Below are 26,414 nucleotides of genomic sequence, written 5' to 3' on the forward strand. Positions count from 1 at the left end.
TTGGGGGGGGGTTGCCCCTCCAGCAGATATCATGCACATGCAGCCCACTACCAAAATCAGCACAATCACTTTTGTGATTTGTCCCCACAAAACACTTCATCACAGTTTCTTCCTATCAATTCAAAGGGCCTCTGCTGCACAATACCAAATGTAAGAATTCACTGATAAATGTATCTGTGTACTGACTCACTGGGAAAACTCCAGAAATTCATATACCGGTAGATAGGTGAGCTCAGCTACTCAGCAGCCCCTCTGGCTGAGTGATAATCCCTGGCCTCCTGATACCTGAGTGCCAGACAGGTAGCCATTCCAGAAATAACAAACCCAGATGAAGACAAAAGGGTGTGATTAACTTGGCTGGGAAACGGGGAAATGTAAATATCTCTTTTGTTTCACTTGGGTGTTTGGTGGAGGGCAAGGAGAACCATGGGGCAGGGTCCAGGAAGCACAGATTACTGCCGCCAGACCTCCCCTTTCATGATGTACCCATGATGTATGAGTGATGTAGTTTGGGGGGGGGGTGTAACATGGGGATTAGCAGCTAATAAAAGTTTGGGTTCTCTTTTGTTGGGGGCTTCCATCTTGTTCCACCTTGTGGCAAGTGGGAGTCCCGTCACAATAGTCTTCAATCAAGGCCAAGCCTTCTGGCTGCTGTTTTGCTCTGGTATTCCTGGCTGGTGTCCTTGTTTTTTGTCCAAGGAAACTGGAAGTTTTTGACTTGCTGGACCAAACATTCCCCCGTATGTCCACTCTAGGAAAACAAGGAATGCTCTACTTGACTGCTGCTTATGTATCACATCCCACAGTGGGAAGGTCTGGAGCAAACTGGTGCCCAACGCTAGCCACCCCAAGATCGTAACGTGCAGCCCATATGCCTTTGGCTGCTTGCAGACCACCTGCTTATTCAGTTGCCAGCATGATTTGGTTGCAAAGAGGTTAGAAGGTGCTATGTCAAGCAAATGTTGTCCAACACAGTATATTTCCCTTATCTGAAAATGCCAACAGTTTGAAAGTGCCCTCCATATACCAGCTGATGGGAGCCGCAGGTGGGGAGAGCGAGGGATCATTGGCAAAAGAATTGAAAAGATAACGGCTGATATAATGTTGGTATAGCCATCTATGGTGTGAGTGTGTTTGGAAAACCATGTACAGTTCCTCAAACAAGATATTGTAGAGATGGGAAACGCTCAGGAAAGGGCAGTCAAAAGGATTTGAAGCAACTAGTCTAGGAAGAACTGTTGCGATTGTGGGATGTGATACATAAGTAGCAGTCAAGTACAACATTCCTTGTTTTCCTAGAGAGGACATGCAAAGGGATGTTTGGTCCAGCCAGTCGAAAACTTCCTGTTTCCTTCTGACTGGGACATACTTCCTTTGCATGTGACTAGAGGTAACAAAAGGGCAAGTCATGCAGCACACCATTCTCTTTGACTTCCTCCGTCTTTGTAGCAGCTTTTTAGTGAGAAATGCTCTGTTGGCTTCCAGCCAAAGAGGACACTGGGATCATCCCCATATGGGATAGATCCACACGTATATACTTTGTAACTAAGTCTGCCTTCAGGGATCCAACTGTGAAGTGATGATGTGAGTAAAGTTCTTTTTTATACCTTACACAAGATTGTGGAGTGTTTATTCTTTTAAGAGGGGACTTACCAGGCATCTAATATTGAGAGGCTTACACAAGCCTGCAACCAGTTATCTGCTGTGCATTGGAAAGAATGTAAAACTCTGCTAAGTTATAGAACTTGCTAGCGCAAGTTAGGAAGGATGTTAATAAACAATACATCCTCTCCTGCCTCCCTGAAGATTCCCACCGTGATGTCTGCAACCTTTTAGTTTAGAGAAAAAGCAAGGGAGAGTCAACATGATAGACGTTTATAAAGTAATGCATGGAGAAAGTGGCCGGACTCAAGAAAGGCTTTCCTTCTTCTTCTAGCACTCGTTAGCATCCAACGAAGCTGAATTTTGCAAGATTCAGGAAAAGAAAGTCTATCTGCACGCAGCACATACCGGTAGTTAAACGATGGAAGTCACAGGCGGCAATGAGAGTGTCCCCAACTTGGATGGCTTTGAAATAATATGCAAATTCATAGATTGATGTAATGGCACTGTGATGTGGGTTTGGGTGTGCCGGCCCTGCATCTTTTACCAGTGGAAAATCACTGGGATGCTTTGCTAGAGCACTAACATTCCTTTGCCAAGTGGCACCCAGGGCAAAGGGGTCATGGGGTGGCAGAGAGAGAGAGAGAGAGGCTTCTGCCTCTGAAAGCAGTTGTTTGCCCAGGCATGAAGCTAGGAAAACAAGGCAAGGCAATGGGAGACTTGGATCCCCAGATTTCCATCTTGGTGGCTCCCCAACACTTAAGAACATAGGAAGAGCCTGTTGCATCTGGCCAATGACCCATCCAGTCCAGCCTCCTGGTTTCACAGTGGCTCACCAGATGCCCCAGTAAGCTGAATTTGAGCGCAAGAGCACTCATGCCTCCTGCGGTCTCCAGGAACTGGGATTCAGAAGCACTGCTTTCCCCAGCAAGTGGAAACAGAGCCTAGTCATTGTGTCTAGTTGCCATTGATAGCCCTCTCTGTGAATTTGTCGAATTCTTCTTTAAAGCCATCTTCGTTGATGGCCTTCATTACCTCCTGTGGGAGCAAATTCCATAGTTTAACTACGCATTCACAACATTCTCTCTTTCCTATCGCATTACTTATTTTATTTAAATTTAAAGCAGCTTGAATAGGAGAGGAAGAAAAATTTTGCCTGGTTCCTTCATGAATATTGCAATTTAGGGAGCAGCCTGAGGAACACTGGCAGAACCGATGGAGAGGTCCTCCTAGGTGTTCTCCAGCTTCATGGCGTCATTCTGCTCCCTGGAGAATCCCATTCCTCCTCCAAGCATCTCAGACCACTCTGCAGTTGGAATCCAAAGCAGTTTCACATCCAGGCAGCTTACTAGGCCAATTCCATCCGTCTGACTAGCTGCCTAGGCATCACACCCACTGCGTTCTGTTAAAATGAACCATTTGCTCTTCCACATTAAGCTCCGGGAAAGCTGGATGTCTGAATTTACAGAAGCCAGTTGTGCACAGCACTGCTTGCCCAGCACCTGTGAAGTCATGAACCTCCTGCCCAAGTTTTGCATCATGGACATTTGGACACAAATGGAATCCTTAATATTGTTATGAGTTTGGTTTTTTGGGGAGCGAGGGGCCAGCCTGGATGATGCCCTAAGTCCATTCAAATTCTTGGGATCCTCTATCTGTAGGGGTACCTGAAGTTGCTCTGGCCCAGGGGTGGGCAAGGTTTTACCTGTCTGGGCCGGTCAAGTCCCGTGGAGATCTCTCCGTGGGCTGGATCACGCGTGCGATTTCGAGCGTCTGGGCATGCGCAGGGGGAGCGAGTCCCCATGCCACACCATGCCGGTTTAGCACAGTGCGTGGGGACTCGCTGAGTGGGCGGCTCAGTTCGGGAGCGGCTTGTGGACCAGTTAAACTGCCCCTGTGGGCCGCAGGTTGCTGATCCCTGCTCTGGGCCATAGGACAAATGGGTGGGCCTTTTCCCACTTTACCTAGCTGCAGTGGCGTAGCGTGGGGGGTGCAGGGGGGGGCCAGCCGCACCGGGCGCAACATTTGGGGGGGGGCACACTCGCACTCGCAGCTCTCTGCCCCTACCTGGCTCACTCACTCTCTCTCACTGCAGTGCTGGCTGTGCTAATCCGATCCGAGCTGCCGGGTCGCCGCCCACTGTGGAGGGGGAGGGTGCCAGGCGTGCGTTGCGGTGCGGAGCGGAGAGAGAGCAAGGGAGGGACTATCTGGGGGAGGGACAGTGCAGCGGCCGCCCAGCGCAGCGCAGAGCGCGGGAGAGAACCACACCCGACCAGCCCAGGCAGCAGCAAGAAGAAGCTGGCAGCGGCGGCAGGTTAGGGGTTAGGGGCGCAAATTACTTGCCTTGCCCCGGGTTAGGGGGCGCAAATTACTTGCCTTGCCCCGGGTGCTGACAACCCAAGCTACGCCGCTGCCTAGCTGCTAGGTAGAAGAACAATAGCCAGTGAGAGGAAGTTGAGAGCAGACTGGAAGCTGGAGACACAGAGACCTTCTTACTCTCTGCTGGATCCAAGGCTGCTACTAATGGAGAAGGAAGATCGTGGGAGGGGATTTAATGCTGTGAGCCCCTCCATCTTATTTGCAGATTGCATACATGTGTAAATAAAACCATACATCCTAAAGTTCCAGTTACAGATAGGTAGCCGTGTTGGTCTGCCATAGTCAAAACAAAAAAAATTCCTTCCAGTAGCACCTTAAAGACCAACTAAGTTAGTTCTTGGTATGAGCTTTCGTGTGCATGCACACTTCTTCAGATACACATACATCCTAAAGACACCACAGTCTCCACTGACCTCCATTCCTAGGAAACCAAACCTGGGTAAGTGCCTGGAACCCCTGGGGTCTCTCCCTGCTCAGAGATTGGGGTGACACATAACAATATTTATCCAAGGCCCGCCAGACTGAAGACAGCCAGCTGAATTAAGGGTTGGCATTGCAGGTTGCCAATTATTCAGGGAAGTATGGGGAGAAGCTGAGCTTACCCAGCTGGAGAGAAAAGTCTGGCGAACACTGTTTTGATGCTATGTTTGCCATCGATCTTAAGGTAAAGAAAGGTAAAGGGACCCCTGACCATTAGGTCCAGTCACGGACGACTCTGGGGTTGTGTAGTGATCAGGTGGGACTGCTATGAGGAATGATAACAAATATAGAGGAAGCCATCTGTGCCAGCAATGACAGCATTGCGCTGACTGGGTTTAAATTATTTTGATATGATTCTTGATCAATCTACACCTCTGCATCCCTGTTCCATTTCTCTCTCTTCACAAGTCACGTACACAGCCCAGTTGCTTAGACAGGCAGGCATTCTGGGTCATCAAACACAGTGGACAGTTTCTTTTGATGTAGCTTTTCTGATATGTTAATCTTAGGGCCAGGAAACAGATCTCACATGAAGGTAATAATGATCGCTGTCCTCCTGGCCATCCTTCTTATCATGTGTATTACTTGTTTATCACCTCCGGAGTTGCCAAATGCACTCCTTTGTAGTTCTGTTCTTTGTTTACCCCGTGCTTAATTAGTTTTAGTAGTTTAACTTTGTCCCCATGTGGGTTTGTTGAAATGCTCAGAAGAAATCTGATTGGTTCTTACGAACACTCTGTAAAAAGCTCTTTTGTGAATAAAACGACCTGGGCCAGGGGCTGGAGGCAGAGATTTATATGCACCCTTCCCAGAGTCTTGCTGGTTCAAGCCTCTGTGTGTATTCTTATTAATCAGAGTTCAATCCTTCCTTTACTTTGTGAAAGCCTCAGGGTTGCGGTGCTCATTTCACTTTATTGGCTGAGGAAGCCGGCATACAGCTTCCTGGTCATGTGGCCAGCATGACTAAGCTGCTTCCAGCAAACCAGAGCAGCACACAGAAATGCCGTTTACCTTCTTACCGAAGCGGTACCTATTTATCTACTTGCACTTTGACGTGCTTTCGAACTGCTAGGTTGGGACGTGGGTGGTGCTGCGGGATAAACCACAGAGCCTAGGGCTTGCTGATCAGCAGGTTGGCAGTTCAAATCCCCGCGACGGGGTGAGCTCCTGTTGCTCGGTCCCTGATCCTGCCGTCAATCTTAGATCTCCTCTAAAGGATTCAGCTGGGGAAATATAGCCGGTCTTTCCTCTCTCTTCCCTCTCCTGCTTCCTAATGTCCCCCAGCAACCCCCATGTCCCTTGTTGTTTTGCCAACGGCCAGTCGGTTAAGAAGACACCATTCCAATGAACCATTTGCTGACGGGAATAAAAAACAAGCAACCCTCGGATTTCTCTCCTTTTAATTGCAAACTGTACAAAGAAAGAGCGCTAAATATTGCAAGAGCCTGGCCTCCTATTTACAATGTTCTCCTTTCCCCTTTCCTTGGAAAGGCTTTGGGGAGCACCTTCGGGCTCCAGCGCTGGAGCCAGCCAGCACTCCAAGCTTCTGGCGCAAAAGAAAGGGAACCAAGGAGTCGGGCGGGGCGTGCAGCCCCTCACCTTTTGTGGGAAGAATCTCCTGTCCCTCTTGTGGGTGCAGGGCTAGACTGGGGGCCCAATCCAAATCAGCAGCCACTCCCCTGTTGTTGTTTAGTCGTTTAGTCGTGTCCGACTCTTGGTGACCCCCTGGACCAGAGCACGCCAGGCACTCCTGTCTTCCACTGCCTCCCGCAGTTTGGTCAAACGCATGTTGGTCGCTTTGAGAACACTGTCCAACCATCTCGTCCTCTGTCGTCCCCTTCTCCTTGCGCCCTCCATCTTTCCCAACATCAGGGTCTTTTCCAGGGAGTCTTCTCTTCTCATGAGGTGGCCAAAGTCTTGGAGCCTCAGCTTCAGGATCTGTCCTTCCAGTGAGCACTCAGGGCTGATTTCCATCTGAATGGTTAGGTTCATGGGACTCTCAAGAGTCTCCTCTGGCACCAGAATTCAAAAGCATCAATTCTTCGACGATCAGCCTTCTTTATGGTCCAGCTCTCACTTCCGTACATCACTACTGGGAAAACCATGGCTTTAACTATACGGACCTTTGTTGGCAAGGTGATGTCTCTGCTTTTTAAGATGCTGTCTAGGTTTGTCATTGCTTTTCTCCCGCTCCCACTAAGAGGGCCCAATTCATTCTGGACTCCTGGGCATTTCCCAGGCTTGTGCCAGGGGACTCCTGGACTAGGCCCACGGCTCAACTTGGCACCCTGAATGCCCCCCCCATATTCACTGCTTGAGGCAGCCTCATCTCCTTTCTGGGGGGCTAATCCTCCTGGAAAGGCGCCCACAGGCACCGCAAAGGTGATCCTTCACAGCCAGTGGCCAAGGGAGGTGGACATGCACAGACAGGTGTGTTTGTGCTGGCAGAGGAGGCTTCACTCACCGTGCATCAAGAGCCCCATCATGACCTGCCCCAGCAACTAACCTTCTAACTGCGAGAGTCTTGAGAAAAGGAGAAGCGTGGCTGCCTAGAAACTTCACAGTGGAGTCTCCTACTTCTTCCCTGAAGATATCTAAAAGCTACTCTTCCACGCACAGGATACCCTAGTAGTGCATACAGAGTGTGCTGCATTCGTAAAACTAGGAGGTCCCACGCCCAGCCTGCGGTTCTGAGAACAGATTGGCTTAACCTCCCACTTCTAGGCAGTTGGGAGAGCAGATGAACGGGGAGAAAATGGTCTGTGGACCACTTATCCATTCAGGTCATGCTCTTTTGCTTGTTTTGCAAATGCACCTTGCTCCCATTCCACCAAATGCATCTACCCTCCAGGATTCCTCCTCCTCCTCCAGGTATTCTCTGCTGCTTCCAACACCTGAGGAAGCTCACTTCCCCCCCTGCATTCCTGCCCAGCTGCTAGACACTGTTTCGCCGCCGGCTGTTGATCATGGACACAATATGATCCAAGTCCAGGCTCTTCATCATCACCTCCATGAACTCCTCGTCTTTCCTCGCGCCTTCGATGAACTCCTCCAGAGATAGCTCACCTGAGGGGCAGAGAAACAGGAGACAATGAGAGAGGGAGAAAACGGGCTTCCCCCTCCAGTCCAGTTTCATTTTTTCTGGGAGGAGAGATAAAGCTATGGAACTTGCTCCCACAACAGTCAGCGATGTCCACCAATCAACATGGATTTAAAAGAGAATGAGACAAATTCGTGGAGGAGAGGGCTATCGATGACTAGGCTCTGCCTCTAAAATGCTTCTGAATACAGTGGGACCTTGGTTCTCAAACACCTTGGTACTCAAACGCCAAAAACCTGGAAGTAAGTGTTCCAGTTTTCAAACGTTTTTCGGGAGCCTAGCGTCCGAAGCGGCTGTCGGCTATTGTTTCCGGGGTGCCTGCACCAATCAGAAGCTGCGCCTTGGTTTTCAAACATTTTGGAAGTCAAACGGACTTCTGGAATGGATTAAGTTTGACGCTTTTGTTTTTGCTATTTAATTTGTGTTTTTGTTTTTGAGGCTTTTCGATTAATTTGTTTCTGTTTTTGTGACTGTGTGGAACCCAGTTCAGCTACTGATTGATTGATTGATTGATTGATTGTGTGACTGCAGAAATGGATAAAAGCCCTCCATCCAAACAATGACTATCATCAGTGCAGGCAAGAAAAAAAATTAATTTAATTTTTTATCATCTACAATACTGTTTTATTTATTTTATAGTACAATACATTGAGCAGTTCGAAAGCATGTCAAAGTGCAAGTAGATAAATAGGTACCACTCCGGTGGGAAGGTAAATGGCGTTTCCGTGCGCTGCTCTGGTTCGCCAGAAGCGGCTTAGTCATGCTGGCCACATGACCCGGAAGCTGTATGCCGGCTCTCTCGGCCTATAGAGTGAGATGAGTGCCACAACTCCAGAGTTGTTCGCGACTGGACCTAATGGTCAGGGGTCCCTTTACCTTTACAATCCATTGATTATTGCTTTCATTTTATGGATCAGTGGTCTCATAATTGTTAGATAGTAAAATTCATGTTAAATTCATGTTTTAGGGGTTGTTTTTAGAAGTCTGGAATGGATTAATCCGTTTTGCATTACTTTCTATGGGAAAGCGCGCCTTGGTTTTGGAATGCTTTGGTTTTGGAACGGACTTCCAGAACGGATTAATTTTGAGAACCAAGGGACCACTATACCAGTTGCTGGAAATCCCAGGAAGGGAGAGGGCTCTTGTGCTCCAATCCTGCTTGCTGGTTCCCCACTTAGGCACCTTGGCCACTGTGAGAACAGGATGCTGGAGTAGGTGGGCCATTGGCCTGATCCATTAAGCTCTTCCTATGTTTTCAAGTATCTGGGACCTTCTACATGCAAAGCGAGGGCTCTACTCGCTGAGCCACAGCCCTTCCAGATCTGGTTGCAGCAAACTCAGTAAAGTAACTACGTGTCATTCTTCCTTGCAACTCTACTCTGCAGAGCTCTGGATCAGGGAAGGTTATCTGTGTTTTGCTGCATGACCTTTTCAGGGATGCTCCTGTGAGCTCCGGATTTGCAAGGCTGTTGGAGCAGCCTTCTTGCAAAGTCTTCACTTTGGCCTAGCAAGCTACGCTTTGAGTCAGCTCCCCTGAACTCCCAGCCAGGAGTTGTTTAGGTGGTACTGCCTTGTCACTCTGTCCTGTCAACTGAACTTTAGCCAACCGAGAAAATGTGGGTTACTGGTTAAAATACGGCTCAGCATTTTCAAAACCCAGTAGAGCAAGAAACTAGTTCACTGTGATCTGAGCCTCACAGCAAAACAAAGACCTAGAGAAGATGAATTCCCCAACCCGGTGCCCTCGAGATGTTTTGGACTAACTTAGTGGTTCCCAAGCTGGATAGTACAGTCCCCTGGGAGGCAGTGGGTGCTGCAATTGTAAATGACTATCAGACTTTGAACAGCTGGGATCTCTAGCTCAAGTTCATCAATTCTGTTGAAAATTAAACTAAATAGTTTTTACTGGATTTTGAGTAAATGTGCAATTAATTGTTACGGTTTTGCATTTTATTGTGTTATTTACTTTCCACGGTGGGTTGTGCAAACCTCTATAATAATGCTTTTTTTATAGGGTAAGGGGCATTGGGGATGAGTTTATTAAACCTTCCACCAGCCCTGATTGGCATGACTTATGGTCTGGGATTATGGGGGTTGCAAGACACCAGCTGATTTAGACTCTTATCCTCTAACAAGTGCAGTAAAAAGGTCAGGACCTTGGCGCACCTCGGTGGTTCAGATCATGTGTCCCTGCTTCTGACACCAGTATACACACCCCTCAGGAAACAAGGCCAGATACAAACACGGATGGTTACGGTGTGGCCTGAGGGAGCCTCAGCAACTGCAGGACTGTTTCCAGGAGACCGACTGGAATATCTTCGACCATGAAGATCTAGAAACTTATACATCAACGGTCCTGGATTATATTAGATTCTGCACAGCAAATGTCACCAGGGAAAAGTATGTTAAGTTGTATCCGAATAGGAAGCCCTGGATGACAGGAGAGGTTAGGAGATTATTGAAGGCCAGAAATTCTGCTTTTAGAACTGGGGACTGGGTATTGTATGGCATAGAAAGAGCGAACTTGAAGAGGGGTATCAGGAAAGCAAAAGTGGAGTACAGAGGAAAAATTGAGGACCATCTGAGAAATCATGATACTAGACAAATGTGGCAGGGAGTCCAACATCTGACTGGTTATAAATCAAGGAATTCATCAGTGGTAGAGAGTACTGCTTCCTTGGTGGGAGAGTTGAATACCTTCTTTGCCCAATTTGAGGTGACACCAACAGTGACTCCAACAGGGATGCCAGAGCTATTGGCATCAATACCTACAGGAAATGCTGTCAGGGTGGAAGAGGGAGAAGTGAGGCGAATATTAAAGGAGGTAAACACGAGGAAGGCTATGGGCCCGGATGGGGTGGCTGGCAGGGTGCTAAGAGATTGTTCGGACCAACTGGCAGGAATCTTTATGAAGATTTTTAACCAGTCTCTGGCCCAAGCCACTGTTCCACCCTGTCTGAAATCTGCTACCATTATACCCCTGCCAAAAACATCAAAGATAGACAGTCTGAATGATTTTCGCCCTGTGGCGCTGACACCCATTATAATGAAATGTTTCGAAAAACTGGTGAGGAAGCGCATCTTATCTTGTCTGCCAGTGGGACTTGACCCTTACCAGTTCGCGTACAAGGCAAAGAGATCCGCAGAGGATGCTGTGGCAATGGCTTTACATGCTGTCCTGACTCATTTGGAGAAGCAAGGGAACTACGCGAGATTGTTATTTGTAGACTTTAGTTCTGCATTTAATCCTATTCTTCCGCATAGATTGGTGCCCAAATTATTAGATCTGGGACTTCCACCATGTTTGTGCAGGTGGATATTAGACTTTCTATCAAACCGTTCCCAAAGGGTCAGGTTGGGTTCCCACATCTCTGCGGATCTCATCACGAATATGGGGATGCCGCAGGGGTGTGTGTTGAGCCCGCTTTTATACACGCTCTATACAGCTGACTGTGCCCCCAAATACCCCAGTAATAAGATCATTAAGTTTGCAGATGATACAACGGTGGTTGGTTTATTTACCTGGAGAGGGGGAGACGGCCTATAGGAAGGAAGTTGAGCAGTTGGGGGAGTGGTGCAGGAAAAACAACTTACTGCTTAACTTAAAGAAAACAAAAGAGATCATTGTGGACTTTAGGAAATGTAAATTGAATATTCAGCCACTTATTATTGAGGGGAAGTGCGTGGAACAGGTGCGTGGAGGTTATATTTTCTGAGAATCCTCCGGAAAAACAATCTCTCAAAGGACCTGTTGATGGCATTTTACCATTGCACTGTGGAGAGCGCACTAACTTATGGTCTGTGTGTGTGGTTTGGGAGCTGCACGGCCAGGGAAAAAACAATGCTATCCAGGGTTGTAAAGACTGCAGAGAGAATTATTGGGTGCACTCTTCCCACCTTAGATCAAATCTATGCTGCCAGGTGCCATAAGAAAGCGGCAGAGATAGCACATGATAGTATGCACCCCGGAAATGATCTCTTTCAGCTTCTGCCTTCTGGAAGAAGGTATAGGGTTATAAAGGCCAGGACTCGCCGCCTGAGAAGCAGTTTCTACGCTAATGCAATTCTGGTTCTAAACACAGCATAAGGGGTCTCTATAGTATAGTGTCCCCTTCATGGATCACTGCCTTGCCGTGGCGAAGGGGCTTGAAGAACTCAGAGAAGCTATGAACTATGCCGAGCAGGGCACCCAAGATGAACAGGTCATAGTGGAGAGTTTTGACCAAACGTGATCCACCTGGAGGAGGAACCGGCAAGCCACTCCAGTATCCCTGCCAAGAAAACTCCATGGACAAAGACAACAGGCATATAAAAGTTATGACGCTGGAAGATGAGCCCCTCAGGTCGGAAGGCGTCCAACATGCTACTGGGGAAGAGCGGAGGGCAAGTACAAGTAGATCCAGAGCTGATGAAGCGGCTGGGCCAAAGCCGAAAGGACGCTCAGTTGCGGATATGCCTGGAAGCGAAAGGAAAGTCCAATGCTGTAAAGAAAAACATTGCATAGGAACCTGGAATGTAAGAACCATGAACATGGGTAAGTTGGAGGTGGTCAAAAATGAGATGGCAAGAATAAATATTGACATCCTGGGCATCAGTGAACTAAAATGGACGGGAATGGGTGAATTCAGTTCGGATGACCATCATATCTACTACTGTGGGCAAGAAACCCGTAAAAGAAATGGAGTGGCCCTCATAGTCAACAAAAGAGTGGCAAAAGCTGTACTGGGATGCAATCTCAAAAATGATAGAATGATCTCGATACGAATCCAAGGCAGACCTTTTAACATCACAGTAATCCAAGTTTATGCACCAACTACTGGTGCTGAAGAAACTGAAATTGACCAATTCTATGAAGACTTACAACACCTTATAGAAGTGACACCAAAGAAGGATGTTCTTCTCATTATAGGGGATTGGAATGCTAAAGTAGGGAGTCAAGAGATAAAAGGAACAACTGGCAAGTTTGGCCTTGGAGTTCAAAACGAAGCAGGGCAAAGGCTAATAGAGTTCTGTCAAGAGAACAAGCTGGTCATCACAAACACACTTTTCCAACAACACAAGAGACGACTCTACACATGGACATCACCAGATGGGCAGCATCGAAATCAGATTGATTATATTCTCTGCAGCCAAAGATGGAGAAGCTCTATACAGTCAGCAAAAACAAGACCTGGAGCTGACTGTGGCTCAGATCATCAGCTTCTTATAGCAAAATTCAAGCTTAAACTGAAGAAAGTAGGAAAAACCACTGGGCCGGTAAGATACAATCTAAGTCAAATCCCTTATGAATACACAGTGGAAGTGAGGAACAGGTTTAAGGATTTAGATTTGGTGGACAGAGTGCCTGAAGAACTATGGATGGAGGCTCGTAACATTATACAGGAGGCAGCAACGAAAACCATCCCAATGAAAAGGAAATGCAAGAAAGCAAAGTGGCTGTCCAATGAGGCCTTACAAATAGCGGGGGAGAGAAGGCAAGCAAAATGCAAGGGAGATCGTGAAACATACAGGAAATTGAATGCAGATTTCCAAAGAATAGCAAGGAGAGACAAGAAGACCTTCTTAAACAAGCAATGCAAAGAAATAGAGGAAAGCAATAGAATGGGAAGAACCAGAGATCTGTTCAAGAAAATTGGAGATATGAAAGGAACATTTCGTACAAAGATTTCCATAATAAAGGACAAAAGTGGAAAGGACCTAACAGAAGCAGAAGACATCAAGAAGAGGTGGCAAGAATACACAGAGGAATTATACCAGAAAGAAACGGATGTCTCATATACCCCAGGTAGTGTGGTTGCTGACCTTGAGCCAGACATCCTGGAGAGTGAAGTCAAATGGGCCTTAGAAAGCACTGCAAATAACAAGGCCAGTGGAAGTGATGGTATTCCAGCTGAACTATTTAAAATTTTAAAAGATGATGCTGTTAAGGTGCTACACTCAATATGCCAGCAAGTTTGGAAAACTCAGCAGTGGCCAGAAGATTGGAGAAGATCAGTCTACATCCCAATCCCAAAGAAGGGCAGTGCCAAAGAATGCTCCAACTATCGCACAATTTCACTCATTTCTCACGCTAGCAAGGTTATGCTTAGAATTCTACAAGGAAGGCTCAAGCAGTATGTGGACCGAGAACTCCCAGAAGTGCAAGCTGGATTTAGAAGAGGCAGAGGAACCAGAGACCAAATTGCAAACATGCGCTGGATTATGGAGAAAGCTAGAGAGTTCCAGAAAGACATTTACTTCTGCTTCATTGACTATGCAAAAGCCTTTGACTGTGTCGACCATGGCAAACTATGGCAAGTTCTTAAAGAAATGGGAGTGCCTGATCACCTCATCTGTCTCCTGAGAAATCTCTATGTGGGACAAGAAGCTACAGTTAGAACTGGATATGGAACAACTGACTGGTTCAAAATTGGGAAAGGAGTACGACAAGGCTGCATTTTGTCTCCCTGCTTATTTAACTTATATGCAGAATTCATCATGCGAAAGGCTGGGCTGGATGAATCCCTAGCCGGAATTAAGATTGCCGGAAGAAATATCAACAACTTCAGATATGCAGATGACACAACCTTGATGGCAGAAAGTGAGGAGGAATTAAAGAACCTTTTATTGAGGGTGAAAGAGGAGAGTGCAAAATATGGTCTGAAGCTCAACATCAAAAAAACGAAGATCATGGCTACTGGTCCCATCACCTCCTGGCAAATAGAAGGGGAAGAAATGGAGGCAGTGAGAGATTTTACTTTCTTGGGCTCCATGATCACTGCAGATGGTGACAGCAGCCACGAAATTAAAAGACGCCTGCTTCTTGGGAGAAGGGCAATGACAGGCCTAGACAGCATCTTGAGAAGTAGAGACATCACCTTGCCAACAAAGGTCCGTATAGTTAAAGCTATGGTTTTCCCAGTAGTGATGTATGGAAGTGAGAGCTGGACCATAAAGAAGGCTGATCGCCGAAGAATTGATGCTTTTGAATTCTGGTGCTGGAGGAGACTCTTGAGAGTCCCATGGACTGCAAGAAGATCAAACCTCTCCATTCTGAAGGAAATCAGCCCTGAGTGCTCACTGGAAGGACAGATTGTGAAGCTGAGGCTCCAGTACTTTGGCCACCTCATGAGAAGAGAAGACTCCCTGGAGAAGACCCTGATGTTGGGAAAGATGGAGGGCACAAGGAGAAGGGGGCGACAGAGGACGAGATGGTTGGATAGTGTTTTCGAGGTTACCAGCATGAGTCTGACCAAGCTGCGGGGGGCAGTGGAGGACAGGAGTGCCTGGCGTTCTCTGGTCCATGGGGTCACGAAGAGTCGGACACGACTAAACGACTAAACAACAACAACAACAAATAGTATAGTGTATTTTAAAATGGGGTTTTAGAGGTGTTTTTTAGGGGTTTTTGAATGTTTTATGTAGTTTTATGTAGTTTTTATGTAGTTTTATGTAGTTTTGTGGTAGTTTTATGTAGTTTTTATGTAGTTTTATGTAGTTTTTCAATTTCATTGTTCCGCAAGGGACAATGACAATAAAGATATCGTATCGTATTGTATCGTATCGTATTGAGCAGGTATAGTGTATTTTAAAATGGGGTTTTAGAGGTGTTTTTTAGGGGTTTTTGAATGTTTTATGTAGTTTTATGTAGTTTTTATGTAGTTTTATGTAGTTTTGTGGTAGTTTTATGTAGTTTTTATGTAGTTTTTCAATTTCATTGTTCCGCAAGGGACAATGACAATAAAGATATCGTATCGTATTGTATCGTATCGTATTGAGCAGGGAAGCTGTGATTCCTGCACTTCAGGGGGTTGGACTAGATGACCCTCGGTGCCTCTTCCATGACTCTATGAAAACAGGCTTTTCCTCTTTTTCTTCCTGCCTCTTGTCCTCAGTGCTAATCCCCCTTCCAAAAAGAGTTTTCCTCTCCACAGAGTCCCAGATGTTCTCAGGGCCCAGTTATGGGCATTTGTGTATAATGTGTAGTTCGCCCATCACTGCCAGCTGGATGTGGGAGAGGTGAGAGGGTTGCCTTCTATTCCGAGGCCCACGTGGCCCAGGTAGGCTTGGTGAAGGGAGGAGGGCCCTGTTCAGGGTTGGGGGGGGGTCCTGTGTAATGGGTTCAAGCTCTGCTCTTTTTGGCCCAGAGTTTAGAACCTGCAGAGTTCTAGGCAGCAAAGTTCGCAATGGATTGCGGAACAAGGGTGGGCCTGGGGAAGGGGTTCAGAGCCAGCAGGGAGGGTCTCGGGGGGGGGGGTCTCACCGTCTCCGTTGACATCAATCCTGTTGAAGACACGGTTGGTGAATTCCTCTGCGGTCGTCTCGTGGTCGCAGCCATTGATGGCACGGATTGCCTGCAACGGAAGAGTTTGGCGCGTATTTGGTTCAGGTAATAAACAACCGCTGCATAAAAGCATTGTTTACAATTGCTGTTTAATATCAGAAACCCAGAATGAGGTGAGAATGCCCCCTATCCCTGCCCCAGCAAAATGTCCTGGTAGTCAACTGCAAAGGCAGCTGGAAACCTTGAGTTGCTCTGCTGTGTGTTTTAGGAACAATGCTATTTTGTGGGTTTTATATATTGCCTTAGTTTTGTTTGGCCTTCTTGGAAACCGCCCTGTGTCTTGTGCAAAGTTTAGGATAAAGGAAAAGGTGAAGGGACCCCTGACCATTAGGTCCAGTCGTGGCCGACTCTGGGGTTGCTGCGCTCATCTCGCTTTATTGGCCGAGGGAGCCAGCGTGCAGCTTCCGGGTCATGTGGCTGGCAGGACTAAGCCACTTCTGGCGAACCAGAGCAGCGCACGGAAATGCCGTTTACCTTCCCGCCGGAGCGGTACCTATTTATCTACTTGCACTTTGACGTTAGGGAAGCAGGATAGTGCGCACCCCGGAAATGATCTCTTTTAGCTTCTGCCTTCTGGAAGAAGGTACAGGGTCATAAAGACTAGGACTAGCTGCTTGAGAAACAGTTTCTATCCAAATGCAATTTTGGTTTTAAACACAGTGTAAGGTAGTCTTAAGGGACAAGGGTGGTGCTGTGGGTTAAACCACTGAGCTTCTTGGGCTTGCCGATCAGGTCGGCAGTTCAAATCCCCACGATGGGTTGAGCTCCCGTTGCTCAACCAGAGCAGCGCACCAGAGCAGCACACGGAAACGCCGTTTATCTTCCCGCTGGAGCGGTACCTATTTATCTACTTGCACTTTGACGTGCTTTTGAACTGCTAGGTTGGCAGGAGCAGGGACCGAGCAACGGGAGCTCACCCCGTCGCGGGTGTTCAAACCGCCAACCTTCTGATCGGCAAGCCCAAGAGGCTCTGTAGTTTAACACACAGCGCCACCCACGTCCCTAAGGTTAGGATAGAAATCACCTAACTGAAAACCATGGCTGTCGCCTTCGCTCATTACACCAGAACTTGTGGGCATTCAACGGAGCTGAATGTTGGAAAATTCAGGACTGATAGAAAATTCATGCCATGCATAGTTAAACTATGGAACTCGCTGCCTCAGGAGGCCTTGATGGCCACCAACTTGGATGAACGGGGAAGGGTTGGGCCAGAGCAAGGCACACAGACCCAACATACCTGCCTGAAGGAATCTGCGAGGATGTGGAGAAGCTCAACCCTTGTTTACAAGGTAACATATACCAGTAAGATATTAACAGGTTGGGGAAGAAAACAAGAGTCAGCAGAGCTTTTAAAGGCCATCCCTCACAGCTTCTGCTCTGCCAGCAATGTGGGATCAAAAGAAAACATTTGTTTCCAAACTAAGCATATGTTCCATATGAACCTACCCGGACCCTGATATCATCTTCTGAGGCCCTTTCTCGCATCACTCCTCCACGAGAGGTCCGGAGGGTGGCAACACGAGAACGGGGCCTTCTCTACAGTGGCTCCCTGTTTGTGGATTGCTCTCCCCAGGGAGGTTTGCCTGGTGCCTTCATTATACACCTTTAGACGCCAGGCAAAAATGTTCCTCTTCAACCAGGCCTTTGGCTGATTGACACCCAACGCCCTTTTAAAATGTGTTGTGGGAATAACACTTGTAGTTTAATGGTGAATTTTGGATATAATGTAAAAGATTTGGATTATTACAAAAGATGTAGGAGAAAATGATTAAATAACAGGAGCCACAAAGGGGAGGATGGAAATTCTCTGGAACCTTGTCTTTATGGTTGTGTGTTGTATGTTTGTGATTGTAAAATTTTAACTTGAAAAACAAATAAATAAATTTATTAAAATAAAATGAGTTGTGGGAGGGGGTGTTATTGGGTTGTTCTCATTTTGATTATGTATTTTGGGTTTGTTTATTTTATTTTGCGGGTATAGGGCAGTGTGCAAATTTAATAAATAAAAATAGGGGGAAAATGAGAAATCAGGACATGGCTGTGAAGGGGAACCCTGGGTGGAGTTGGAAAAGGTTTGGAAAATGGCCAGCAAAATGAACGAGATGATGGGGCAACCAGAGGTGCAGCAGGGGGGGCTGGGGCTAGGGAAAGAAGCAGCCAACAAGGGAGGATTGAAGGCCACTTACAGTGGAGCCAGCCTCAAAGTTCTTGTATTAATTTACAACTTAGGGAGCTCTGGGGTCGCTTGAACCACCATATCCCAGCTCAGTTGCCAAGATAATTTGCAGGAGTGTCGCTGGAACATTCTCCAAGCTGTCAAGGCTCATTTGACAACAATGTAAGAACATAAGAAACACCTGTTAGATGAGGCCAAGGGTCCATATTGCCTAGCTTCCTGTTCTCACAGGGGCCAACCAGATGCCCTAATGGGAAACGCACAAGCAGGATCCGAACCCAAGAGCACTTTCTCCCCTCCTGCGGTTTCCAGCCAGTGACATTATAAAGCACCGCTGCCTCCAACTGTGAAGGTGAAGCAGAGCCATCATGGGCAGAACTCACGCCATGTCCTCTCCAAGAAACCAAGGGCTCATCTAACGTTTCCTGTTGTCCCGCTGCTTTCCCCTGGGGAAAACCACTCTTTAGTGTTCAATGGGACCAAACGGCACTTTGGGTTTGCTTTGGACTGACATTTGCCCTGATTTAGCACCAAAGGTGGGGGCCACTAGGGGGCGCATTGGAAGATGGCCAACAATACCATCTCTCCGACCCACACGGGGTAATTAAGAGGCTGTTATGGGAGTAAGCAGCCTCCCTTGTTGCCCCAAGGAAATGGGGAACACTGCCCTTGCCTGCTGTGCCCATAAATCACCCCCTAATTCGAAAGAAGGGGGTGAGGGCACTAGGCAGAATGCCCCCATGTGGACCTCGGCTCTCCTGGACGCTGTCTCTGATCGCGCACTAGCTGCAGCAATTTGGAATAATTAATTACAAAAGAAGCAAATGCACATATTTCAAGTGAAGAAGGGGAGTGAAGTCTGCTAATTTAAGTGACCTCTGCGAAAGACGACGGGTTGGAGAAACAGGAACATTTTACGATGAAGATACACCAAAGGCTGGGTATGTTGACAACGGGACTGAACGGGGGGGGGGGGGACCTTTTTTACTTTCCTTCTATGTGATTTACAAGAACCCCTCCTCATTAGAATCGTCGGTTGAACTGACCCAAGCAGGATGATTAAGGTCTGTGTGGAGATAAACTTTAACCAAAAGTATGCTTTATGGAGATTGAGAAGCAATAAGAGCTTTTGGAATGGCGCAGCAATTAATTCAGAGTCGCCATCTTGCCAAAGGATTTATAGCCGGGAGGAGGAACGGACTCATTTTCAGACTGCATTCCTGGTGAATCTCCTCAGAGGTTTTGAGAAAGGAGGCAGATTGGTGAAGATGAATGACACTAAGACTGTTTTGATGTATGGAAGTGATGTTATATGGAAAACGTCTGGATATGGCTACTGGATAAAAAAAATAATATCCACGCAGGATTACAAACTGTTCTAACCAGCTTGTGGAGACTATCAGAGGTCATAAAGAGAAAGAAAAAATATATGAAAATAACAACAAGAGTTGTGGAAAAACAATAAGAAAGGACTGGATAGTACTGTGAACATCATAAGGTTAGATTTGTGGACATTAAAACAGCAGTAAGAAGCAAGAAGTTGATTGGATCTCCTTCGGAACTTGAAATATGGGTACCCCCAACAAAAAATTAAAAAGGCAAAATAAAAAAATTCCTTCCAGTAGCACCTTAAAGACCAACTAAGTTAAGGTGCTACTGGAAGGAATTTTTTTATTTTGTCTTGACTATGGCAGACCAACACGGCTACCTATCTGTAACTAAAAAATTAAAATTTGGCTGTGTAATTTGGAATTTATGTAATTTGGTTTGATTTGATGTGATTGGTCGGTTAATAAAAAATTATTCTTAAAAAAAAAGAAAGATTTAGCACCAAAGAGCAGGTTTTTCCCTGAGAAAATGGGTCGAGTGGAAAACTGCTTGGACCTGTGATTTCTAGACATGGGACAACTGGAGGTATGGACGAGGCCCAAATTTTAGTTTCACCATCCCGGTCCTGTGGAACTCTCTGTGCCCGGAGATGCAGCAAGCGCCTTCTTTGCCAACTTTCAAGTGCCTACTGAAAACTTTTCTATTCCGCCCGAACCCTATGCAGGCAGTAAAGGACTAATCTATACTTGTGAGTTATAACATTATAACTGCGATATAAAAAGGTGACACCAGGCAGCGCTGTACAGCAGTCAATGTAAACTTGCATTGAGAGCTAGCTATATAATGTATTTTTTCTTAGCTTTTTAAAATAGATTAGCGTAGACTCAGCCCCAGACACCATCCTTCCACAATGGTTAACCAATGTCTGTTTTTAGCTCTTTTGTGGTTCTTATTGTATAGCTTTGTTTGCCTTGCTATAATCCGCATTGATATACAGTGGTACCTCAGGTTACATATGCTTCAGGTTACATACGTTTCAGGTTACAGACTCCGCTAACCCAGAAATAGTACCTTGGGTTAAGAAATTTGCTTCAGGATGAGACAGAAATCGTGCTCCGGTGGAATGGCGGTAGCAGGAGGCCCCATTAGCTAAAGTGGTGCTTCAGGTTAAGAACAGTTTCAGGTTAAGTACGGACCTCCGGAACGAATTAAGTACTTAACCTCAGGTACCACTGTATTTTCTTATGGCACATTTTTATAAATAAATTACAAATTAAGAGCCCTCTCCCGTCGCTGCTCACCAAAAAGAGGGATCAACCGCCTCTTTTTGGGGATGTGAGTTCATAGAATCATAGAATCCTAGAGTTGGAAGAGACCACAAGGGCCATCAAGTCCAACCCCCTGCCAAGCAGGAAACACCATCAGAGCACTCCTGACATATGGTTGTCAAGCCTCTGCTTAAAGACCTCCAAAGAAGGAGACTCCACCACACTCCTTGGCAGCAAATTCCACTGTCAAACAGCTCTTACTGTCAGGAAGTTCTTCCTAATGTTTAGGTGGAATCTTCTTTCTTGTAGTTTGGATCCATTGCTCCATGTCCGCTTCTCTGGAGCAGCAGAAAACAACCTTTCTCCTTCCTCTATTTTTAGCCTTTGAGCATGTGAAGGGGCAATGAGAAGAGTGTGTCTCTGAGACTGTGCAGAGCGGCACCTCCTTAGCCGCTCCAACATCCAGGATGAGGAAGTGGCTAACCTGCAGACACATTCTAAACTCTGGCTGCTCCCTCTGCAGAAATCAGCTCCGGCGCCCTTTGCAAGAAAAGAGAGTTCCCCATTACCTGGATGATATTGAGCAGCTCACTGCGGTCAATGCAGCCGTTTCCATCTACATCGTAGAGCTTGAAGTACCAGCGCAGCTTCTGCTCCATCTTTCCTCGCAGGATAAGGCTGAGGGCAGCCACGTACTCCATGAAGTCAATATGCCCATCCTGTGGAGGGGGAGCAGGGAAAAAGCAGAGGAAGTATTGAGGGCAGAAATAAGAAAACTAGGCAGGGAGAGCAGAGGCTGGTGCAAATTGTGACCTGGCTGGCTGACGTTGAAGATTGTTCAGATGTCAAGGAGATAAACAACTATCTGACTTTTAGAAGACACCTGAAGGCAGCCCTGTTTCGGGAAGTTTTTAATGTTTAATGTTTTATTGTGTTTTTAATATTCTGTTGGGAGTCGCCCAGAGTGGCTGGGGAAACCCAGCCAGATGGGTGGGGTATAAATAACAAATAATAATAATAAATTATTATTATTATTATTATTATTATTATTATTATTATTATTATTATTTAATATACAGGAAAGTGGCAAGCATAGTGTACACCCTACTGAACTCCTTGGAGAAAGGGTGGGATAGAAATGAAACAAAGGCAGTCTTGCTTTTTTAACCACCTGAGTTGGAACATTGGAGAGGTCAGGGTTCCTGCCTTCCCCAGCCATGACCACACAGAATTGAAGATGCACCTCTGGACTGTGTGCGCATGTGCTCTGGGACGGAGCTGATTCAGGTCTCCTTCAGAGACCCCCTCTTTCCAGTAGCTTCATCTAGTAGCTACTAGATTATGCAGAGATGACAAGACTGACATGGAAAATCAGAAAGATTGAAACTTCAGTTGAGATTGGGATACGGTAAATACAGATCTTTATAAGAACACTGTAAACACTTGACCTCTTTGGCAGGCTTTAAATAACTCCTGCAATGTTACAAAGACTTTGGAAACGATGGGGAACTGAAATTTGGATGAACTACAATATGCAGTTGATATAGATATTTAAAGAATCCATGGAGAGGCGGAGGGAATTCCTAAGATTTTGTTATGGAAATGACGGAGGGGGGCACATCTTTAAAGTTGTTACAATGATATATATGCCTGGGTGTATCTTTTGACTTGACAGCTCAGGGAAGATACCTAGCTTTATAAATTCATATAAAATCAGTAGTTTGACCAATTCCTCCATTTCTCTCTTTCCACTTGGACGCTGGAGATGGTTGCAGCCTGCGATGTCCAGCCCTCTTCTAGGGGAAGGCACTCCAGCCTCCTGCTGTCTTCTCATCTCTTGTCTCCCCCACCCCTCCGGTTTAATCCTCTTTGTTCTTGAGTGAACACATCCAGTTCCTTCAGCCTGCCTCTGTAGGATTGGCCTGCCACAGCTTTACACAGCTGAGATCGGGTGGGTGGTTCGCACGCAGGGGAGATTTTCTGAAGCCAAAGCAAGCACCTGTGACCCGTGAGCCGAGCTCAGAGAGCTTTAAGCCGTTGTGAGGGGCCAGCAAGAGCTGTAGTCCAAAAGGTCTGGGGGGCACCAGTTGGAGAAGGCTCAGTTAGAATCATAGAATCATAGAGTTGGAAGAGACCACAAGGGCCATCGAGTCCAACCCCCTGCCAAGCAGGAAACACCATCAGAGCACTCCTGACATATGGTTGTCAAGCCTCTGCTTAAAGACCTCCAAAGAAGGAGACTCCACCACACTCCTTGGCAGCAAATTCCACTGTCAAACAGCTCTTACTGCCAGGAAGTTCTTCCTAATGTTTAGGTGGAATCTTCTTTCTTGTAGTTTGGAGCCATTGCTCCGTGTCCGCTTCTCTGGAGCAGCAGAAAACAACCTTTCTCCCTCCTCTAGGTGACATCCTTTTATATATTTGAACATGGCTATCATATCACCCCTTAACCTCCTCTTCTCCAGGCTAAACATGCCCAGCTCCCTTAGCCGTTCCTCATAAGGCATCGTTTCCAGGCCTTTGACCATTTTGGTTGCCCTCCTCTGGACACGTTCCCCCTGCCAAGCATTAGGCATTGCAAGTTGTGCTACCCAGAGATCTGGAGTCCTCATTCTGGCACTGTGCATTTTAACCAAATCAGTGGACCACAGGGGTGTCTTAGACAGCTGGGCAGGAAAAGACCAGGGTCTTCCTGGCTTGCCTTTTATTCTTCTCTTCCTTTCAGGAAGCTCAAGGAAATTTGCATGTCTCCCAATAGATGTCCCATCCAGGCACAGATGAGATTCTCACCTCCTTGTTACTTTCTCCTAAGAATCTCATGCTGCCACCTGTTCCTCCCAGACCTAATCCTTCTACAGAGGAGAGATTTGGGGTGACAACACCCCAAGTTCCTTTCTGCTGCATTTTGCTCTTAAAGCACTTAAAAACAAAATAAGAAACCAAAGCAGCTAAATTGTGTTCATGAGCTTGGTACTAGTTTTTGATCACTCACAGCTGGGTTTTCTTTTTCACCCATAGTGCGGGATGGAATTTGCAACTTGTGTTACAGGTAACACACACAAAAATTCAACTGGAGGATCAGCACTTAGAAGATGAGTTATCTATATCTATTTGCAATTGTACCTCTATCTGTTATACTCGCGTAATGAAATATCTATAGCCACATTTCGTTAAAAGTATGAAAAGGTGGTATGCAGCACACAAAATTACAATAGGAAAAAATAAAAAAGCAATTAAAAACGTTCAATGGCACCTACACCTCATCGCTCATTTGATGCCGACCAAATTCACCAATGTTTAAAAAATCAGAGAGAAAACTGCTGTAGCGAATGCGAGGAAGTATTGGTGATTTTACGGGAGCTAGCCAATTGGTGCCTGCTACATTCTTTTCACCATTCCGAAAGTTGTTTCCAAAGTATGCTCCTGGGGGGCGGGGGGAAGGAAGAGCTGCTTGCACAGTTCTGGGGGGTGTCCTTGAGCTGCTTCTGCTACTCTTAAAATGTCACCGCTACCTCCAGAGTTGCTTTGGTGGCCACCACAGCTAGTTCATTGGCTTTGGAAAACTGGTGCAGCTGAGCCCAGTCGCCAAGGCCTACCTTGTTCATATCGAAGGTGTGGAACATCTGCTCAATGTATTGGTTGGCCTCTGGGTCCAGGCCTCGGAGTCCAAAGAAATGCTTGAATTCATGCTCCGTCAGCTGCCCAGAGGGACACTCTGTCATGAACTTCTTGTACCAGTGGTGAATCTCCAACGTCTGCAGGTCATCCAGGGTCCTGCTGCCAGTGCTTCCCATTCTGCGTGGAGCTGGACCACGGGGAGACCCTCAGCAGCAGCAGCAGCAGCAGCAGCCGCCGCCCTCTCCCACTGGTGGTTGCTGCAGGACCAGCTCCTGGCTCCCTTCTGTTTTCACAATAGACATCCAAATCACGTTAAGCAGCACTGGGGGAGATCTTTCCAAGCCAATTATAGCCTTCTAATCTGATCTCAGACCCATTTAGAAGCCTTTAAAGCTTCAACGATACAAAGAGGGAATGGAAAGAACGGGGAAGAATAATCCAGGAAAAGGTTGCTATTACGGGAGCTTAATCAGAAAAGGTGAAGGGGTTAATCAGATATTTGTAACAAAAATTGACCAGAGGCTGACCTCTTCTTTCTTTCTTGCATTGCTTCTTTTTACACACCACCTGAATTTTCAGACATTGGAGACCCACCCTTTCTACAAGTTGTTCATGATTGTGTCTTACTAATGGAGCATGAATTCAAGCATTTCTTTGGGCCTGGCAGTCATGCAAGCAATGCTTTATTTCTGTTTGAATCCCAAGGCTGTGGCTATGGGAGAAACAAGACACTTCTGGGGTGTTAATGCTCCCTTGTAGGCTCAGGTTGTATATATGTGTAAATGAAGCATACATCATAAGGACACAAGTCTCTACTGTGTCTCATTCCAATAGAAAACACAAACCCTGGGGGGAAAGCGCCTGGAACACTTGGAATGCCACACTGCTAAGAGATTGGGGTGGCATGCAACACTGGTGTCAGAAGTGGAATTCAAGTTTCCCAGAGGAGGACCTATGATAGAAGTGTTCCTGAGCCGAGTATATATACAGCCAGAGGATCAGCCCTTAGCTATAACCTGCCTACCATGCAGAATATGAGCTATCTCATATTCCCGTACCTCTATCTGTTATTACTTGTACGTTGAAATATTTCTAGACCACACTTTTGTATAAAAAGGCGGCATACAACACACAAAATGAGAATAAGATAAATAAAAAGCAATTTAAAACATTTGTGGGCATTTACACCTCATCCACCTTCCTATGCTCACCAAATTCACCTTTTAAAAATCAATGACAAAACTGCTCTAGCAAGTACAGGGAGGTATTGATGTTATGGGAGCTAGCCAATCAGCACCTGCTACATTCTTTTCACCATTCCGAAAGGTGTTTCCAAAGTATGCTCCTGGGGGCGGGGGGAAGGAAGAACCGCTTGCACAGTTCTGGGGGTGTCCTTGAGCTGCTTCTGCTACTCTTAAAATGTCACCGCTACCTCCAGAGTTGCTTTGGTGGCCACCACAGCTAGTTCATTGGCTTTGGAAAACTGGTGCAGCTGAGCCCAGCCGCCAAGGCCTACCTTGTTCATATCGAAGGTGTGGAACATCTGCTCAATGTATTGGTTGGCCTCTGGGTCCAGGCCTCGGAGTCCAAAGAAATGCTTGAATTCATGCTCCGTCAGCTGCCCAGAGGGACACTCTGTCATGAACTTCTTGTACCAGTGGTGAATCTCCAACGTCTGCAGGTCATCCAGTGTCCTGCTGCCATTGCTTCCCATTCTGCGTGGAGCTGGACCACGGGGAGACCCTCAGCAGCAGCAGCAGCAGCAGCAGCAGCAGCAGCAGCAGCAGCCGCCCTCTCCCACTGGTGGTTGCTGCAGGACCAGCTCCTGGCTCCCTTCTGTTTTCACAATAGACATCCAAATCACGTTAAGCAGCACTGGGGGAGATCTTTCCAAGCCAATTATAGCCTTCTAATCTGATCTCAGACCCATTTAGAAGCCTTTAAAGCTTCAACGATATGCACGGAACGGAAATAAAAGAAGAGGGAAGAATAATCCAAGAGACTGCTGCTATTACAGGAGCTAAAGGTGAAGGGGTTAAGCAGATATTTGCACCAAAAGATGATCAGAGGCTGATCTCTTCTTCCTTTCTTTTTACACGCCATTGCAATTCTCGGGACATTTTTTGGGGAGACATATGA

At 46.6% G+C, this 26,414-nt stretch overlaps 1 protein-coding gene across 2 annotated transcripts; it reads right to left on the bottom strand.

The window, feature by feature from the left end:
* Window positions 1-6,492: 6,492 nt before the first annotated feature.
* Window positions 6,493-26,039, bottom strand: LOC307225240 (guanylyl cyclase-activating protein 1-like). Of its 2 annotated transcripts, none has more exons than XM_079993143.1 (4): window positions 25,792-26,039; window positions 21,227-21,376; window positions 15,804-15,894; window positions 6,493-7,527 (listed from the first exon to the last, which is right to left on the bottom strand). In XM_079993143.1, exons 1-4 carry the CDS (start codon window positions 25,987-25,989, stop codon window positions 7,397-7,399), a joined length of 570 nt encoding a protein of 189 aa, XP_079849269.1. In that variant the 5' UTR covers window positions 25,990-26,039; the 3' UTR covers window positions 6,493-7,396. The 2 variants fall into 2 exon arrangements, with proteins under 2 accessions (XP_079849269.1, XP_079849268.1); XM_079993142.1 differs by having other exon boundaries at window positions 24,254-25,918.
* Between the last annotated feature and the right edge of the window lie 375 nt (window positions 26,040-26,414).

This window comes from Podarcis cretensis (genome assembly GCF_951804945.1).
Source record: "Podarcis cretensis genome assembly, chromosome: 10".
Taxonomy (NCBI): Eukaryota; Metazoa; Chordata; class Lepidosauria; order Squamata; family Lacertidae; genus Podarcis; species Podarcis cretensis.

Excerpts from the sequence above, each read along its gene's own strand:
- LOC307225240 (XM_079993143.1), bottom strand. The coding sequence starts at position 25,989 with ATGGGAAGCAATGGCAGCAGGACACTGGATGACCTGCAGACGTTGGAG. Across the intron at positions 21,377-25,791 it reads ACACCTTCGATATGAACAAG|GATGGGCATATTGACTTCAT; the intron begins GTAGGCCTTGGC and ends CCCCCTCCACAG. Across the intron at positions 7,528-15,803 it reads GATTGATGTCAACGGAGACG|GTGAGCTATCTCTGGAGGAG; the intron begins GTGAGACCCCCC and ends TCTGCCCCTCAG.